Consider the following 18,166-nt stretch of genomic DNA (forward strand, 5'->3'; position numbering starts at 1 on the left):
TTACCATTCCCATTTTATGGATGAGGAAAGTATGGCAGAGAGGGTATATTTCTTGCTTAAAGCAATAAAGCTAGTACCAGACAGGACCAAGCCTTTTTTTTTTTTTTTTTTTTTTTTTTTTTTTGAGATGGAGTTTCACTCTGTCACACAGACTGGAGTGCAGTGGCGCAATCTTGGCCCACTGCAACCTCGCCTCCCAGGTTCAAGCAATTCTCCTGCTTCAGCCTCCTGAGTAGCTAGCATTACAGGCGCCCGCTGCCACACCCGTCTAATTTTTGTGTTTTTAGTAGAGATGGGGGTTCACCATGTTGGCCAGGCTGGTCTCGAACTCCTGACCTCAAGTGATCCCCCCCGCCTCAGCCTCTCAAAGTGCTGGGATTACAGGCATGAGCCACCGCACCCAGCTAAAACCAAGACTTTTGACTCATCTTGAGCCTCAGTCCAGTGCCTCCCTCAGTAGACTTGAGCCTTGTGTGGGTAGGGTTTCCATATCCATATCGCATCTGATTCTCACAGGGAGGATTAGCTCCTTCTCCCTGCAGAAGAAAAGAGCCCCAGTCCCTGAGAGCTGGCAGCAGAGCCAGGACTGAAATCCAAGTCCCTGGCCCATGGTTGAGGGAACAGAAAGGACCCTATAGCTTGGTGGGGGGGGTTATTTTCCATTACTTGCCCTCATTGTGTCCACTGGGCCGGATCTGTGTGTGTGTGTGCATGGTTCCCCTGGCACTGGCTTGCCTTTTTTTTTTTTTTGAGACGGAGTCTTGCTCCGTTGCCAGGCTGGAGTGCAGTGGCCCGATCTTGGCTCACTGCACTCTCCACCTCCCGAGTTCAAGCAATTGTCCTGCCTCAGCCTCCCGAGTAGCTGGGACTACAGGCATGCGCTGCCACGCCCAGCTAATTTTTTGTATTTTTAGTAGAGACAGTGTTTCACCATGTTGGCCAGGATGGTCTTGATCTCCTGACCTCATGATCTGCCTGCCTCGGCCTCCCAAAGTGCTGGGATTACAGGCGTGAGCCACCCCACCCGGCCCCCTGGCACTGGCTTTTTCAGGGACTGGATGGAGAGAAGAGAAAGGCATCCATTTATTCAGGTATTTTTTTTTTCCCTTTTTAATGATGAAGGAAGTTGAGACCAGGAGAGGGAAGTAACTTATTCCAAGTTACGAATAAGTCACAAAACTGGGAGTAAAAGCTGGGTCTCCCAATATCCTCCTTCAATTCTGTCTGGTCTTTACTTTCTTTAAAAAACTCTTCACTGCTTATTGCAAGAGCCAGAGACTCCTTTTATTGTGAATGCCAGAAGGGCTCTCCAGTCGTCCAGATCAACCTCCATCTGCTGCTTGAACTCCTCTGCCACTTCTTGCCAAATTTGAACATTTCCATCATGTTTTTGGAAAGCAGTTTCTATTCATTTAAATATTCGGCAGCATGTACTGAGTGCTGTGTGCCAAGCACAAGAATCAGAAGTAAAGACACAGTATAACAGGGACGAAGATATACAATGTTTGAGAACTACTGTTTGAGAAATATGAAGTATTAGAGATGCCCTGGCAGCTCTCTGAGGTATGAGAGGCATAAAGAATGAAGTGGTCAGACCTTCCCAGGTGGCAACTAACAGGTCAGCTGAATTTTAAACAACGAAAAGGTAGAGGATGGGAAGGTGGGGGGCATTGGGAGTAACGACCCTCTAAGGGTAAGCTTTTCCTTGGTCACTTGGGGGCACTCAGGCTACCTGGAATGGTAGTAACATGGCAAAGGGATGGCTTGTTGGAGAGGTCAAGAGACGACCTCCTGATGGGATCATCTCCCAATGTGGAGCACGCAGGCACTGGAGCCACATTGCCAATTCAAATCCCGGTCCTGCCCACGGATTGTGGGTAATGTTAATTACCTACTTCTCTAGACTTCTGTTTCCTTCTTGTAAAGTGTGGATAACAATAGCACCTGTCTCACCTGGTTGTGGGGAGGACTACATGAGCTAGTGAGATGGGAAGTATTCAGAACAGTCTCTAACACACAGTAAGTGCCATGTAAGAGTCAGCTATTATTAAGAGACTTGGGAGTCATTTCAAGGGGCCTGACTGAGAGCAATGGGAGGCAAGTGAGGGTTCTAAGTGGAGGGGTGACAAGGCAGGCTTTGGAAGGAGGCTTGGGATGAGTGCCAGGGGTGCCTGCCCTGGAGGAGCTGGGGGCCTGAGGATGTTGGAGGAGATGACTGTGACGAGGGCTCAACATACACGGCAGGACACTGGGATTGGCAAGGAGGTGACTGGCTGGCTGGGGTGGAGGCAGCGTCTAGGAACAGGCCCAGATTTCTGGCTTGGGTGGCTGTGAGGAAAGGAGTAGCCTTTTCTTTTTTTCTTCTTTTTTTTTTTGATGGAGTTTTCTTGTTGCCCACACTGAAGTGCAATGGTGTGGTCTCGGCTCACTGCAATTTCTGCCTCTCGGGTTCAAGCGATTCTCCTGCCTCAGCCTCCCAAGGAGCTGGGATTACAGGCGCCTACCACCATGCCCGGCTAATTTTTTGTATTTTTAGTAGAGACAGGGTTTCACCATGTTGGCCAGGCTGGTCTCAAACTCCTGACCTCAGGTGATCCGCCTGCCTTGGCCTCCCAAAGTGCTGGGATTACAGGTGTGAGCCACCGTACCTGGCTGCCTTTTCTGAGATAGGTTTGGGGGACTATGATGAAACTGATTTGGGATCCAGCAATCCCACTTCTGGATATTTACCCAAAATATTAAAATCAGTTGAAAAGATGTTTCACTCCATGTTCATTGCAGCATCATTCACAATACCCAAAATAAGGAATCAACCTAAGTGTCTATCAACAAGAATGGATAAAGAAACTGGGGGATATATGCACAATGGAGTACGATTCAGCCTTTTCTTTAAAGAAAAAAAAAAAAGGAAATTTGTTCATTTGCAACTACATGAATGGAATTGGAGAACATTATACTAAGTGAAATAAGCCAGGCACAAAAAGACAAATTATATGTGGAATCTAAAACAATTGACCTCATAGAAGCAGGGAGTAAAACTGTCATTACAGAAGCTATGGGTGGGAAATGGGGAGATAATGGCCACAGGATACAAAAATCTCAGTTGGACAAGAGGAATAAGGTGTTTTATAAAGCTCTGTTACACAGCATGGTGAATATAGCTAATAATAGTGTATTATACATTTCAAAATTGCTAAAAATAAACGTTCTCACCACAAAAAGTATTTGAGGTGATGATACGCTAATTCACTTAATTTAATTTTTCCACATTGTATTCATAAATCATAACAGCACTTTGTATCACATAAATATATACAATTACAAATTGTCAACTGACAATAAAATAAATTTTTTTTAGAAATTGCTTTGCAGTGTGCTATGTCTGGGCTGCTTGCTGCAAAGGTCTTCCCTGAGAATACTGTAAAATGGTGACTCCCAGGAAGGGATGTTTTCTGCTTTTAAACACGTTACTCTCCCTCCACACGATACCCCAACCCACACAACTGTCTTAACTCACAGGCTGCAATTCAGATTTTGCTAAGTGGAGAGAGCTGCAGTGGCAGATTTAGAGGACCTGAGTGCCATGCTTGGCCTGGCTCTTTGCTATAAATAGTGTGGAGATGACAGTCATCTGAGGTATTGCTGTGGGAAAACGCAGATGGGATCCACAGCTCGGCTCCTCCCTGGCGCCCTGCACTCACAGAACGCTCTGTTTAGAGCTTGGTGCACAGGGTGGGGAGGACCGAAGACGCACTGGTCAGGATGCATCCTGGGCATACCGCCTGTCTGCAGAGCCAGTCGCTGTCCTCATAGCCTTGGGGACTGAATGTCCCCCAAGGAGGAGCCCAAGTACTGCAGAGGCCCCAGCCATGGGCAAAGAGCCAGCAGAGGCAGGTGAGAATGAGCAGGAGGCCTGAGAGGCCTGCTCCCTTCCCAATCTGTGCTCCCTGCTGCCAGGCCTGCTAACAGCCTCAGTCCCAAGGAGGAGCTGGCAGGAGGCTTTTACGATACAAATATTCAGTTGGAAAACATGAAGTCTGTCTGCTTCACTGCGGCATTAACGTAGGATGCAAATAATCTGTTGTAAAGTCAGGAGGAAGCTGAGGCACTGCCATAACAAACATTTCTCTTACAAAAATTAGCAGATGGGCGCAAATTTCATTTTAAAGCTAGAGATCCTACATCACCAAGTAGCACTCTGTTCCCTGTAATCACTGAGATGATTCATCTCTAATTCCTTCTGTAGGAAACCCCAAGGGAGCAGCTGCCCACAGTTCCCTGGGGTAACCCAGAGGCCCAATTTTATCACCTGGCATCACCGTCCAGGAAACTGCCACGGTCTCTGCTTCCCACCTGCTTCCATCGCCAGGCCCCTGAGCTTGACATTAAAGGCCTTGGGCTGCAGCCACCCCTACCCAGCCCCATTCCTTGTGAACATCCCATATACTTTCAACTGTCCTGCCTTTGCTCATGCTGTTCCCTCTGCTTGGAATGCCCTTCCCTTCCTACTTTGTGAACTCATTTTTCCTCCTAGGTCTAACTCCTTTTAACAGTTCCTCCAATCCTTTTAGATCCTTCTGTCTCTCCTTTGTACCCCCAGCACTACTTCCTAATACTCCTAGAACCCCCAGAGGGATGCCTCTAGACCTCCTCCATCAACCTATCTCTTCCTTTCAAGGCTGGCTAAAGCCCCATCCCCAACCAGCATGCTTTGCCTAACTGGCCTCTGTCTCAATAAATCATTTCCTCACTTTGTTTAGATAGAATTTGTAGGCATTCTTGAATTTTTAGGCATGCCTTTGAGTCTTTTTTTTCCCCCTAAAAGGTTATAAAGCTTCTTCAGTCAGAGGTAGCCTTTCTGCTACCTCTGATATCACCTAGCACAGTCCTAGGCACACAAAAGTTGCCCAGAAAATGCTTGCTGTCACTAACAGCTGGTGTGACCTGACTGAGCTGCTGCCTAGACCCCCTACCCCCACCCCAGGCTCCAGTTTCTTTCTAAGGGAACTGGAGGGATAAGCTCTAAGTCCTTCTGGTTCTACCATCCTACATTCTTACAATGGCCTCTGAAAGTTCTTGGTGATGGGAGTCAGGCCTGAATTTTGGACTCTCAGATTCACAGGACTGGGAGAGTTTTCAAAGGCCATTTTGTCCAACTCCTAGATGATGCTGGTATCCCCCTGCAGCACCTGTGACCTCTGCTCATCTAGAGCCTCTATCCCCAGAAACAAGACCTCCAGACCATCATGCCATTGGAGGACAAAAACTGGGTTAGCCCAGAGATAGGAGCCAAGGGGCACAGAAGAAACTTAACTGAGGGGGAAACAAATATGAGATTATTGCATATAGAATAGAAACGCAAGGCTTCTCCGTGCTGGTACTGCAGCCAGATCACAGCTGCTGGCCTTCTCCAACCATTCAGTTTAGCTATGACATCTGTGAGATGATGTAATAATTATGATTCTTATTTGTGTTTGTTCTTATTTTATTTCAAGTAAGGATACTTCTCATAAACCAAGACTCTGCACACATTTTAAAAAATGGGCTTTTCTAAACCCGAGGCTCTAGAAAATAGTGGCATTTGCAGTGAGCAATGAATGAATAGCTCCTGGGCTGTGACATCCTTACAAGCAGGAACCTATAGAATTTTGGTATATGTTTGTGGAATTTAATAACTCGATCTAAAGTGTGTGTGTGTGTGTGTGTGTGTGTGTGTAATCCTGTGGTTATCTATGCATGTGGGGTCTGTGCACACCTGCCTTGAGCATTCACTCCTACACACTCATCTCTGTTCTTCGAGGGCTTCCAGGTAGTGACCTGGCCTCAGATAAATCACCAGGAAGTGACATACTTTGAGTGGAGCATTCATATTAGGCTCTTTGCATTTTATCGAGGGTTGGAAACCATTGTGTAGAGCAGGTTTGAATCTGATGAGAAACTCACTGAAGATGCTGTCCTTTAAAACACAAGTTTATTTCACAATGTAGTCCCAGAAAGAGGCTTTCCTTTTTTTTTTTTCAAACTCATTATGCTTCCTTCCCTTCTGTGATAAGAATAATGTAACTTGGCTTGGCTTCCTGCTGTCTTGGTTCTAGGAAACTCAGGGCTCAATATAATCATCATTCATGTTAATGATATAGACCTACTGCTTTTCTTGTTTTTTTTCCCCGTCTTGTTTTCCTATAGCCTTGTCAGTCATGCTCCCTTTGTTGAATGCTAGATCAAATTCTTTTTTGGCAGCCAGCAGGAATATACATAAGCAATAACTACACAGAGCTTGTGAACAACCGGCATCTGCAAGTAAGATCATGATTGCTCAAACTTTTCATTCAGTTGACTTATATACCTATTTGTTCATATAGGTATATAAGTGTTCATTATCAAAAAATATTGTGATATTTTCATTTTCTTAATTTTTTATTTTTTAAAATTTCCTGATAATGTCTCCTTCATAATAATTTTTCCTTTTAGAAAAAAACAAACTATGCCTTTAATTGAGATTACATTAATATACCCTACTTTTACTTTACTATGAAGTTGACATTTTCAACTTTTACCTTAAAATCAATGTGAAGTCTCCTAGGCTCAGATTTTGGTAGTCCTATTGGAAGGTAGTTTTGGGATTTGGGGCTAAATCTAGACTGTGTGACCTGGAGAGGACGCTATGAGTTCAGAAAAGGGTATTCAGAAGAGGAAAATACTCCCGGCGAGACTTGTGCCCTCCCAAATTTCAGTTCCTTCTGCAAACACACTTAAGCGTGCTCTGGGCCCAGCCTGTGCTGAGCTGTGCTTTGAGGAGGAGAGGACTCAGCCTTAGCTCCTGAAGTCAAGGAGCTCGTAGTCCAGGGTGAAGATGAGGTACAAACACAGAAAACAAGGAAGACGCGATCAATGTGAAAATCAAGGCTCAAGAAGACACGGAGAGGCATCTACAGAATTTTCCCTGACATCCCCAGCACAGGTGGAGGGAATAACAGGACTGCGGGCAGGGCAGGAAGCATATTTCTACTCACCAAGGTCATTGTTGTTCATCATTGCGTTGGATGCCCGACGCCGGGGTCCTTGCTGGGTAAAGTGGTAGCCGAATTTGAGAAGTGTTGCGTTTTTTTCCAACATGCTCACAATCTCCATTTCCACTTTGTTGCCCAGGGGCTGGCTCTTTAGTCAAGAAAAAATAAAAAATAAAAAATAAAATCACCACTCATTCCACGTGTACAGTGCCTAAACCACCTCTACCTGCAGAAACTCTTGAGTAGTGGGAGGGGATTTTAGCCTCCTCTCCAAGAGTAGGGAAATGGAAGTTTAGAGAAGTTGAAAGGTCACACGGCCAGGAGCAAATGAGCTGGGATTCAAATTCAGGTCTGCTGGATGCCAAGAACAGATCTTTTCACTGCTTTACAACAGCCTCTCTCTGAGCAGGTGCCCAAGTAAGAGCTCCATGACAGAAGAGTATTTGAAGGAGGACATTCAATCATCTAGTCCTAAGGAGACTTTTAAAACCCTGCTGTCCGGGCTATACCCCATACTACCTGAATCAGAATCTCTGGGGAGTGGGACTCTGATGGCTGTGTTTTTAAAAACTTCCCAGGAGATTTCAATATGCACCCAAGTCTGATAACCAGTAATTTAGTCTCTTCAAATTATGAATGAAAAAATTGAGGCCCGGAGAAGGAAAAAAGGTTTTCCCAAGATCACATGGTAAGTTGACAATGCCAAAGTTAGCTTTCTAAAGCCCAATTCTGATCATATTATTAATAGTTTCCTGCCCCCAAATCTATAGTGATCATCTGACAAAGATATAAAGAAAAAAAATCAGAAAAAAAAAAAAACAGAAAGACCCAACAATGTTGGGAAGGATATGATGAGGATGTTCATCACAGTCTCAGTTATAATAGTGCCAGGAAAAGGGAAACAATTTCTTAAGAGGCCAGGCGTGGTGGCTCATGCCTGTTATCCTAGCACTTTGGGAGGCGGAGGTGGGCAGTTTGCCTGAGCTAAGGAGTTTGAGACCACCCTGGGCAACATGGTGAAACCCTGTCTCTACTAAAAATACAAAAAAAATAGCCAGGTGTGATGGCAGGCACCTGTAGTCCCAGCTACTTGGGAGGCTGAGGCAGGAGAATGGCTTGAACCCGGGAGGCAGAGTTTGCAGCGAGCCGAAATTGTGCCACTGCCCTCCAGCCCAGGCAACAGAGCGAGACTCTGTCTCCAAAAAACAAAAAATAAATAAAAATTGAAAAAAAAAGAATTCATAGAGAGTTGCTCAGATAAATGACAGTTCAACCATACTAAATAGAATGTGGGCAGCTCTAAAATGATGGTGCAAATCCTTGGCCATAGCATGTAAAGATGGCCATGAACCAATATTGAATGGAAAGAAAAAAAAGAAAAAAAAACCCTGGTCACAAAATAGACGATTTGTATGTAAAGTTGTCTATATTTTCCATATATATACATAATGCAGAAAAAAAACTTTTAAGTATATTGATAATGGTGGGATTTGGGGAGAAAGTTTTTGTTTCCTTCTTTATATCTTATTGTATTGTTTGGATTTTCTATTACCATATATAATAAAATAATAAAACATAAATATAATCTTAAACAGGAGGTAAAAGACAGAAAGCTAACATCATACTTAATAGTTAAAGACTGAAAGCTTTCCCTCCAAGATTAGGAACAAGATAAGGATGTTTGCTCTCACCAACATTTTACTGGGGGGTCTAGACAGGATAATTAAGCAAGAAAAATAAATAAAATGCTTCCAGACTGCAAAGGACAAAGTAAAACTATCTGTATTTGCAGATGATATAATGTTGTATATAGAAAATTCTAAGGAATACACACACACCCCTACACAAAATTAGTGAGTTCCGGCCGGGCACAGTGGCTCACGCCTGTAATCCCAGCACTTTGGGAGGCCGAGGCGGGTGGATCACGAGGTCAAGAAATCAAGACTATCCTGGCCAACGTGGTGAAACACTGTCTCTACTAAAAAAAAAAAATACAAAAAGTAGCTGGGCGTGGTGGCGCACACCTGTAGTCCCAGATACTCGGGAGGCTGAGGCAGGAGAACCCGGGAGGCAGAGGTTGCAGTGAGCAGAGATCGCGCCACTGCACTCCAGCCTGGCAACAGAATGAGACTGTCTCAAAAAAAAAAAAAAAAAAATTAGTGAGTTTGGCAAAATTACAGAATATAAGATCAATACACAAAAATCAGTTGTACTTCTATACACTAGCAATAAGCAATCTGAAAATGAACCTGAGAGAATAATTCAATTTATAATAATATAAAAAATATTAATTCTTCTTCTTTTTTTTTTTTTTTTTTTTTTTGAGACAGAGTCTCACTCTTGTTGTTCAGGCTGGAGTGCAGTGGTGCAATCTTGGCTCACCACAACCTCTGCCTCCTGGGTTCAAGCAATTCTCCTGCCTCAGCCTCCTGAGTAGCTGGGATTACAGGCGCATGCCACCATACGTGGCTAATTTTTGTATTTTTAGTAGAGACAGGGTTTTGCCATGTTGGCCAGGCTGCTTTCAAACTCCTGAACTCAGGTGATCCACCTGCCTTGGCCAAAGTTCTGGGATCATAGGCGTGAGCCACTGCGCTTGGCCAAAAAGAATAAAATACTAATTCTAACTTCTTTTGTTAGATTTATTTCTAACAAAAGAAGTAAAGACTTATATATTGAAAACTACAAAACAACACTGAAATACATTAAATAAGACCTAAATAAATATAAAAAACATCCCATGGATCTTAAGTCTTCATGGATCAGAAGACTTAATATTGTTAATATTGCAATATTACCAAATTGATTAAAAGAATCAATGCCATCCTTATCAAAACTCCAGCTGCCTTTTTTTTTTCCAGAAATAGACAAGCTGATCCTAAAACTCACATGAAAATGAAAGGAACCCAGAATAGCCAAAACAGTCTTGAAAAAGAGGGACAAAGTTGGAGAACTCACATTTCCTGATTTCAAAATTGCTACAAAGCTACAGTAATTAAGACTTTGTGGTACTGGCATAAGGTAGATATATAGATGAATGGAATAGAATCGGGAGTCCAGAAATAAACCCATACATCTATAGACAATTTCTTCTCAAAAAGAACATCAAGACAATTCAATGAGGAAAAATTATCTTCTCAAGAAATGGTGATGAGACAACTAGATATCCACATGCAAAAGAACGAATTTAGACACTACACACAATACATAAAAATTAACTCAAAATAGATCAGAGGCCTAAATGTAAGTGCTAAAACTATGAAACTATGATGAAAACATAGGTGTAACTTTTTTGTAACCTTGGCAATGGTTTTTTAGATGTAACACCTAAAGCACAAACAACAAAAGAAAAAATAGATGTTACACTTCATCAAAATTTAAAACTTTTGTGCTTCAACAGACACAAGAAAGTGAAAAGACAACACAAAGAATGGGAAAAATATTTTGTATTGATATTTGTAAAGATATTTGGTAGATATAGGATTTAAATATGAATATATAAAGAACTATTAGAACTCAACAGTAAAAACACAATTTATAAATAAGCAAAGGATTTGAATAGACACTTCTGTAAAGATAAAAATGACAAATAAATATATGAAAAAGTGCTCATCATTAATAATTCAGAAAATGCAAATCAAACCACAATGAGATTCCACTTCACACACACCAAGATTACTATAATAGAAAAGACAGACAGTAACAAATGTTGACCAGAATGTGGAGAAAGTGGCACCCTCATACATTGCTGGTGGGAATATAAAATGGTGCAGCTGCTTTGAAAGACAGTTTGTCAGTTCCTGAAAAAGTTAAACATAGAGCTACCATATGACCCAGCAATTCCACTCTTGGGTGGAAAATAAATAAAAACATAAGTCCACACAAAAAACTTGTTCATGAATGCTCATAACAGCATTATTCAGAATAGCCAAAAGAAGAAACAACCCAAATGTCCATCATCTGATGAATGGATACACACCACGTGGTAGATCCTTACAGTGGAGTATTATTCAGTCAGAAAGGGAATAAAGTTCTGATACGTGCTATTATACAACACGAATGACCCTGGAAAACATTATGCTAAATGAAAGAAGCCAGACACAAAGGCCATATATTGTATGATTCCATTGATATGAAATGTCTAGATGAGGCAAATCCATAGCGATGGAAAGGAGGTTAGTGGTTGCCAGGGGCTGGGGGAGGGGATAAAAGCAGAATGAGAGCTAATGGGTACAGTGTTTCTTTTTTGAGTGATAAAAATTTTCTAGAATTAGATAGTGGTGATGGTTGCAGAGCCTTATGAATACATCAAAACCCACTGAATTTTAAAAGGATGAATTGTGTGGCGTTTGAAGTACGTGTCAATTAGAAAAAAACTCCACAGTAAAAAAAAAAAAACAATTAGAAAATGGGGAAAGGATATGAAGAGACATTCACTGAAGAGGATGTACATATTGCAGATAATCACATGACAAGATGTTCAACATCATGACCTAGCACAGAAATGCAAATCAAAATCACAATGAGATATCACTACATACCTATCAAAATCTCTAAAATAAAAATTAGCAACAACACCAAACGTTGGTGAGAATGTAGAGAAACTGGCTCACTCATAAACTACTGGTGGGTCTAGAAAATGGCACACTGTGCGCAAGAGTTGAGTTTTTTAAAAATGCAATTGGACTCCTGGGTATGTATCCCAGAGAAATTAAAACATATGTTTACATAAAATCTGTACATGAATGTTTATAGCAGCTTTATATGTAATAGACAAACCTGGAAACAACCCAGACGCCCTTCAACAGGTGAGTGGTCAAACAAACCCTGGTACATCCACACCATGGAATACTACTCACCAGTGAAAAAGAGCAAACTATTGGTACATGCAACAACTTGGATGAATCTCCATAGAATTATGCCAAGTGTGGGGGAGGAGCCAAGATGGCCGAATAGGAACAGCTCCGGTCTACAGCTCCCAGTGTGAGCGACGCAGAAGACCGGTGATTTCTGCATTTCCATCTGAGGTACCAGGTTCATCTCACTAGGGAGTGCCAGACAGTGGGCGCAGGTCAGTGGGCGCGTGCACCGTGCGCGAGCCGAAGCAGGGTGAGGCATTGCCTCACTTGGGAAGCGCAAGGGGTCAGGGAGTTCCCTGAGTCAAAGAAAGGGGTGACGGACGGCACCTGGAAAATCGGGTTACTCCCACCCGAATACTGCGCTTTTCCGATGGGCTTAAAAAACGGCCCACCACGAGACTATATCCCACACCTGGCTCGGAGGGTCCTACGCCCTCGGAATCTCGCTGATTGCTAGCACAGCAGTCTGAGATCAAACTGCAAGGCGGCAGCGAGGCTGGGGGAGGGGCGCCCGCCATTGCCCAGGCTTGATTAGGTAAACAAAGCAGCCGGGAAGCTCGAACTGGGTGGAGCCCACCACAGCTCAAGGAGGCCTGCCTGCCTCTGTAGGCTCCACCTCTGGGGGCAGGGCACAGACAAACAAAAAGACAGCAGTAACCTCTGCAGACTTAAATGTCCCTGTCTGACAGCTTTGAAGAGAGCAGTGGTTCTCCCAGCACGCAGCTGGAGATCTGAGAACGGGCAGACTGCCTCCTCAAGTGGGTCCCTGACCCCTGACCCCCGGGCAGCCTAACTGGGAGGCACCCCCCAGCAGGGGCACACTGACACGTCACACAGCAGGGTTTTCCAACAGACCTGCAGCTGAGGGTCCTCTCTGTTAGAAGGAAAACTAACAAACAGAAGGGACATCCACGCCAAAAACCCATCTGTACATCACCATCATCAAAGACCAAAAGTAGATAAAACCACAAAGATGGGGAAAAAACAGAACAGAAAAACTGGAAACTCTAAAACGCAGAGCACCTCTCCTCCTCCAAAGGAACGCAGTTCCTCACCAGCAACGGAACAAAGCTGGATGGAGAATGACTTTGACGAGCTGAGAGAAGAAGGCTTCAGACGATCAAATTACTCTGAGCTACGGGAGGACATTCAAACCAAAGGCAAAGAAGTTGAAAACTTTGAAAAAAATTTAGAAGAATGTATAACTAGAATAACCAATACAGCGAAGTGCTTAAAGGAGCTGATGGAGCTGAAAACCAAGGCTTGAGAACTACGTGAAGAATGCAGAAGCCTCAGGAGCCGATGTGATCAACTGGAAGAAAGGGTATCAGCAATGGAAGATGAAATGAATGAAATGAAGCAAGAAGGGAACTTTAGAGAAAAAATAATAAAAAGAAATGAGCAAAGCCTCCAAGAAATATGGGACTATGTGAAAAGACCAAATCTACGTCCGATTGGTGTACCTGAAAGTGATGGGGAGAATGGAACCAAGTTGGAAAACACTCTGCAGGATATTATCCAGGAGAACTTCTCCAATCTAGCAAGGCAGGCCAACATTCAGATTCAGGAAATACAGAGAACGCCACAAAGATACTCCTCGAGAAGAGCAACTCCAAGACACATAATTGTCAGATTCACCAAAGTTGAAATGAAGGAAAAAATGTTAAAGGCAGCCAGACAGAAAGGTCGGGTTACCCTCAAAGGGAAGCCCATCAGACTAACAGCGGATCTCTTGGCAGAAACCCTACAAGCCAGAAGAGAGTGGGGGCCAATATTCAACATTCTTAAAGAAAAGAATTTTCAACCCAGAATTTCATATCCAGCCAAACTAAGCTTCATAAGTGAAGGAGAAATAAAATCCTTTACAGACAAGCAAATGCTGAGAGATTTTGTCACCACCAGGCCTGCCTTACAAGAGCTCCTGAAGGAAGCACTAAACATGGAAAGGAACAACTGGTACCAGCCGCTGCAAAATCATGCCAAAATGTAAAGACCATCAAGACTAGGAAGAAACTGCATCAACTAACGAGCAAAATAACCAGCTAACATCATCATGACAGGATCAAATTCACACATAACAATATTAACTTTAAATGTAAATGGACTAAATGCTCTAATTAAAAGACACAGACTGGCAAATTGGATAAAGAGTCAAGACCCATCAGTGTGCAGTATTCAGGAAACCCATCTCACTTGCAGAGACACACATAGGCTCAAAATAAAAGGATAGAGGAAGCTCTACCAAGCAAATGGAAAACAAAAAAAGGCAGGGGTTGCAATCCTAGTCTCTGATAAAACAGACTTTAAACCAACAAAGATCAAAAGAGACAAAGAAGGCCATTACATAATGGTAAAGGGATCAATTCAACAAGAAGAGCTAACTATCCTAAATATATATGCACCCAATACAGGAGCATCCAGATTCATAAAGCAAGTCCTGAGTGACCTACAGAGAGACTTAGACCCCCACACATTAATAATAGGAGACTTTAACACCCCACTGTCAACATTAGACAGATCAACGAGACAGAAAGTCAACAAGGATACCCAGGAATTGAACTCAGCTCTGCACCAGGCGGACCTAATAGACATCTACAGAACTCTCCACCCCAAATCAACAGAATATACATTTTTTTCAGCACCACACCACACCTATTCCAAAATTGACCACATACTGGGAAGTAAAGCTCTCCTCAGCAAATGTAAAAGAACAGAAATTATAACAAACTATCTCTCAGACCACAGTGCAATCAAACTAGAACTCAGGATTAAGAATCTCACTCAAAACTGCTCAACTGCATGGAAACTGAACAACCTGCTCCTGAATGACTACTGGGTACATAACGAAATGAAGGCAGAAATAAAGATGTTCTTTGAAACCAACGAGAACAAAGACACAACATACCAGAATCTCTGGGACACATTCAAAGCAGTGTGTAGAGGGAAACTTATAGCACTAAATGCCCACAGGAGAAAGCAGGAAAGATCCAAAATTGACACCCTAACATCACAATTAAAAGAACTAGAAAAGCAAGAGCAAACACATTCAAAAGCTAGCAGAAGGCAAGAAATAACTAAGATCAGAGCAGAACTGAAGGAAATAGAGACACAAAAAACCCTTCAAAAAATTAATGAATCCAGGAGCTGGTTTTTTAAAAGGATCAACAAAATTGATAGACCACTAGCAAGACTAATAAAGAAAAAAAGAGAGAAGAATCAAATAGACGCAATAAAAAATGATAAAGGGGATATCACCACCGATCCCACAGAAATACAAACTACCATCAGAGAATACTACAAACACCTCTATGCAAATAAACTAGAAAATCTAGAAGAAATGGATAAATTCCTGGACACATACACTCTCCCAAGACTAAACCAGGAAGAAGTTGAATCTCTGAATAGACCAACAACAGGAGCTGAAATTGTGGCAATAATCAATAGCTTACCAACCAAAAAGAGTCCAGGACCAGATGGATTCACAGCCGAATTCTACCAGAGGTACAAGGAGGAACTGGTACCATTCCTTCTGAAACTATTCCAATCAATAGAAAAAGACGGAATCCTCCCTAACTCATTTCATGAGGCCAGCATCATTCTGATACCAAAGCTAGGCAGAGGCACAACAAAAAAAGAGAATTTTAGACCAATATCCTTGATGAACATTGATGCAAAAATCCTCAATAAAATACTGGCAAACCGAATCCAGCAGCACATCAAAAAGCTTATCCACCATGATCAAGTGGGCTTCATCCCTGGGATGCAAGGCTGGTTCAATAGACGCAAATCAATAAATGTAATCCAGCATATAAACAGAGCCAAAGACAAAAACCACATGATTATCTCAATAGATGCAGAAAAAGCCTTTGACAAAATTCAACAACCCTTCATGCTAAAAACTCTCAATAAATTAGGTATTGATGGGACGTATTTCAAAATAATAAGAGCTATCTATGACAAACCCACAGCCAATATCATACTGAATGGGCAAAAACTGGAAGCATTCCCTTTGAAAACTGGCACAAGACAGGGATGACCTCTCTCACCACTCCTATTCAACATAGTGTTGGAAGTTCTGGCCAGGGCAATTAGGCAGGAGAAGGAAATAAAGGGTATTCAATTAGGAAAAGAAGAAGTCAAATTGTCCCTGTTTGCAGACGACATGATTGTATATCTAGAAAACCCCATTGTCTCAGCCCAAAATCTCCTTAAGCTGATAAGCAACTTCAGCAAAGTCTCAGGATACAAAATCAATGTACAAAAATCACAAGCATTCTTATACACCAATAACAGACAAACAGAGAGCCAAATCATGAGTGAACTCCCATTCACAATTGCTTCAAAGAGAATAAAATACCTAGGAATCCAACTTACAAGGGATGTGAAGGACCTCTTCAAGGAGAACTACAAACCACTGCTCAAGGAAATAAAAGAGGATACAAACAAATGGAAGAACATTCCATGCTCATGGGTAGGAAGAATCAATATCGTGAAAATGGCCATACTGCCCAAGGTAATTTACAGATTCAATGCCATCCCCATCAAGCTACCAATGACTTTCTTCACAGAATTGGAAAAAACTACTTTAAAGTTCATATGGAACCAAAAAAGAGCCTGCATCGCCAAGTCAATCCTAAGCCAAAAGAACAAAGCTGGAGGCATCACACTACCTGACTTCAAACTATACTATAAAGCTACAGTAACCAAAACAGCATGGTACTGGTACCAAAACAGAGATATAGATCAATGGAACAGAACAGAGCCCTGAGAAATAACGCCGCGTATCTACAACTATCTGATCTTTGACAAACCTGACAAAAACAAGCAATGGGGAAAGGATTCCCTATTTAATAAATGGTGCTGGGAAAACTGGCTAGCCATATGTAGAAAGATGAAACTGGATCCCTTCCTTACACCTTCTACAAAAATCAATTCAAGATGGATTAAAGACTTAAACGTTAGACCTAAAACCATAAAAACCCTAGAAGAAAACCTAGGCATTACCATTCAGGACATAGGCATGGGCAAGGACTTCATGTCTAAAACACCAAAAGCAATGGCAGCAAAAGCCAAAATGGACAAATGGGATCTAATTAAACTAAAGAGCTTCTGCACAGCAAAAGAAACTACCATCAGAGTGAACAGGCAACCTACAAAATGGGAGAAAATTTTCGCAACCTACTCATCTGACAAAGGGCTAATATCCAGAATCTACAATGAACTCAAACAAATTTACAAGAAAAAAACAAACAACCCCATCAAAAAGTGGGCGAAGGACATGAACAGACACTTCTCAAAAGAAGACATTTATGTAGCCAAAAAACACATGAAAAAATGCTCATCATCACTGGCCGTCAGATAAATGCAAATCAAAACCACAATGAGATACCATCTCACACCAGTTAGACTGGCAATCATTAAAAAGTCAGGAAACAACAGGTGCTGGAGAGGATGTGGAGAAATAGGAACACTTTTACACTGTTGGTGGGACTGTAAACTAGTTCAACCATTGTGGAAGTCAGTGTGGCGATTCCTCAGGGATCTAGAACTGGAAATACCATTTGACCCAGCCATCCCATTACTGGGTATATACCCAAAGGACTATAAATCATGCTGCTATAAAGACACCTGCACACGTATGTTTATTGCGGCATTATTCACAATAGCAAAGACTTGGAACCAACCCGAATGTCCATCTATGATAGACTGGATTAAGAAAATGTGGCACATATACACCATGGAATACTATGCAGCCATAAAAAATGATGAGTTCATGTCCTTTGTAGGGACATGGATGAGATTGGAAATCATCATTCTCAGTAAACTATCGCAAGAACAAAAAACCAAACACCGCATATTCTCACTCATAGGTGGGAATTGAACAATGAGATCACATGGACACAGGAAGGGGAATATCACACTCTGGGGACTGTTGTGGGGTGGGGGGAGGGGGGCGGGATAGCATCGGGAGATATACCTAATGCTAGATGACGAGTTAGTGGGTGCAGCGCACCAGCATGGCACATGTATACATATGTAACTAACCTGCACAATGTGCACATGTACCCTAAAACTTAAAGTATAATAAAAAAAAAAAGAAAAAAGAAATAAATAAAATAAAATAAAAGAATTATGCCAAGTGAAAAAAAAAAGCCAGTCCAAAATGGTTACATAATGTATGATTTTCATTTAGATAACATTATATATATAACATTCTTTAAATGACAAAATATTAAAATGGAAAACAGGTTAGTGGTTGCCTGGGGTTAAGGAGGCAGGAGGAAGAGACAAGTGAAC

At 42.1% G+C, this 18,166-nt stretch overlaps 1 protein-coding gene across 1 annotated transcript in view; it reads right to left on the reverse strand.

Moving 5' to 3' along the window:
- TMOD1 (tropomodulin 1) overlaps positions 1–18,166 on the reverse strand; it is a 100,087-nt gene that overhangs the window by 2,812 nt on the left and 79,109 nt on the right. Inside the window, exon 9 of the mRNA XM_003312195.5 lies at positions 7,014–7,158. Within this exon, the coding sequence (XP_003312243.2) occupies positions 7,014–7,158 (145 nt within the window). The remainder of the gene's footprint in view (positions 1–7,013; positions 7,159–18,166) is intronic.

This window comes from Pan troglodytes, chromosome 11, assembly GCF_028858775.2.
Source record: "Pan troglodytes isolate AG18354 chromosome 11, NHGRI_mPanTro3-v2.0_pri, whole genome shotgun sequence".
Taxonomy (NCBI): domain Eukaryota; kingdom Metazoa; phylum Chordata; class Mammalia; order Primates; family Hominidae; genus Pan; species Pan troglodytes.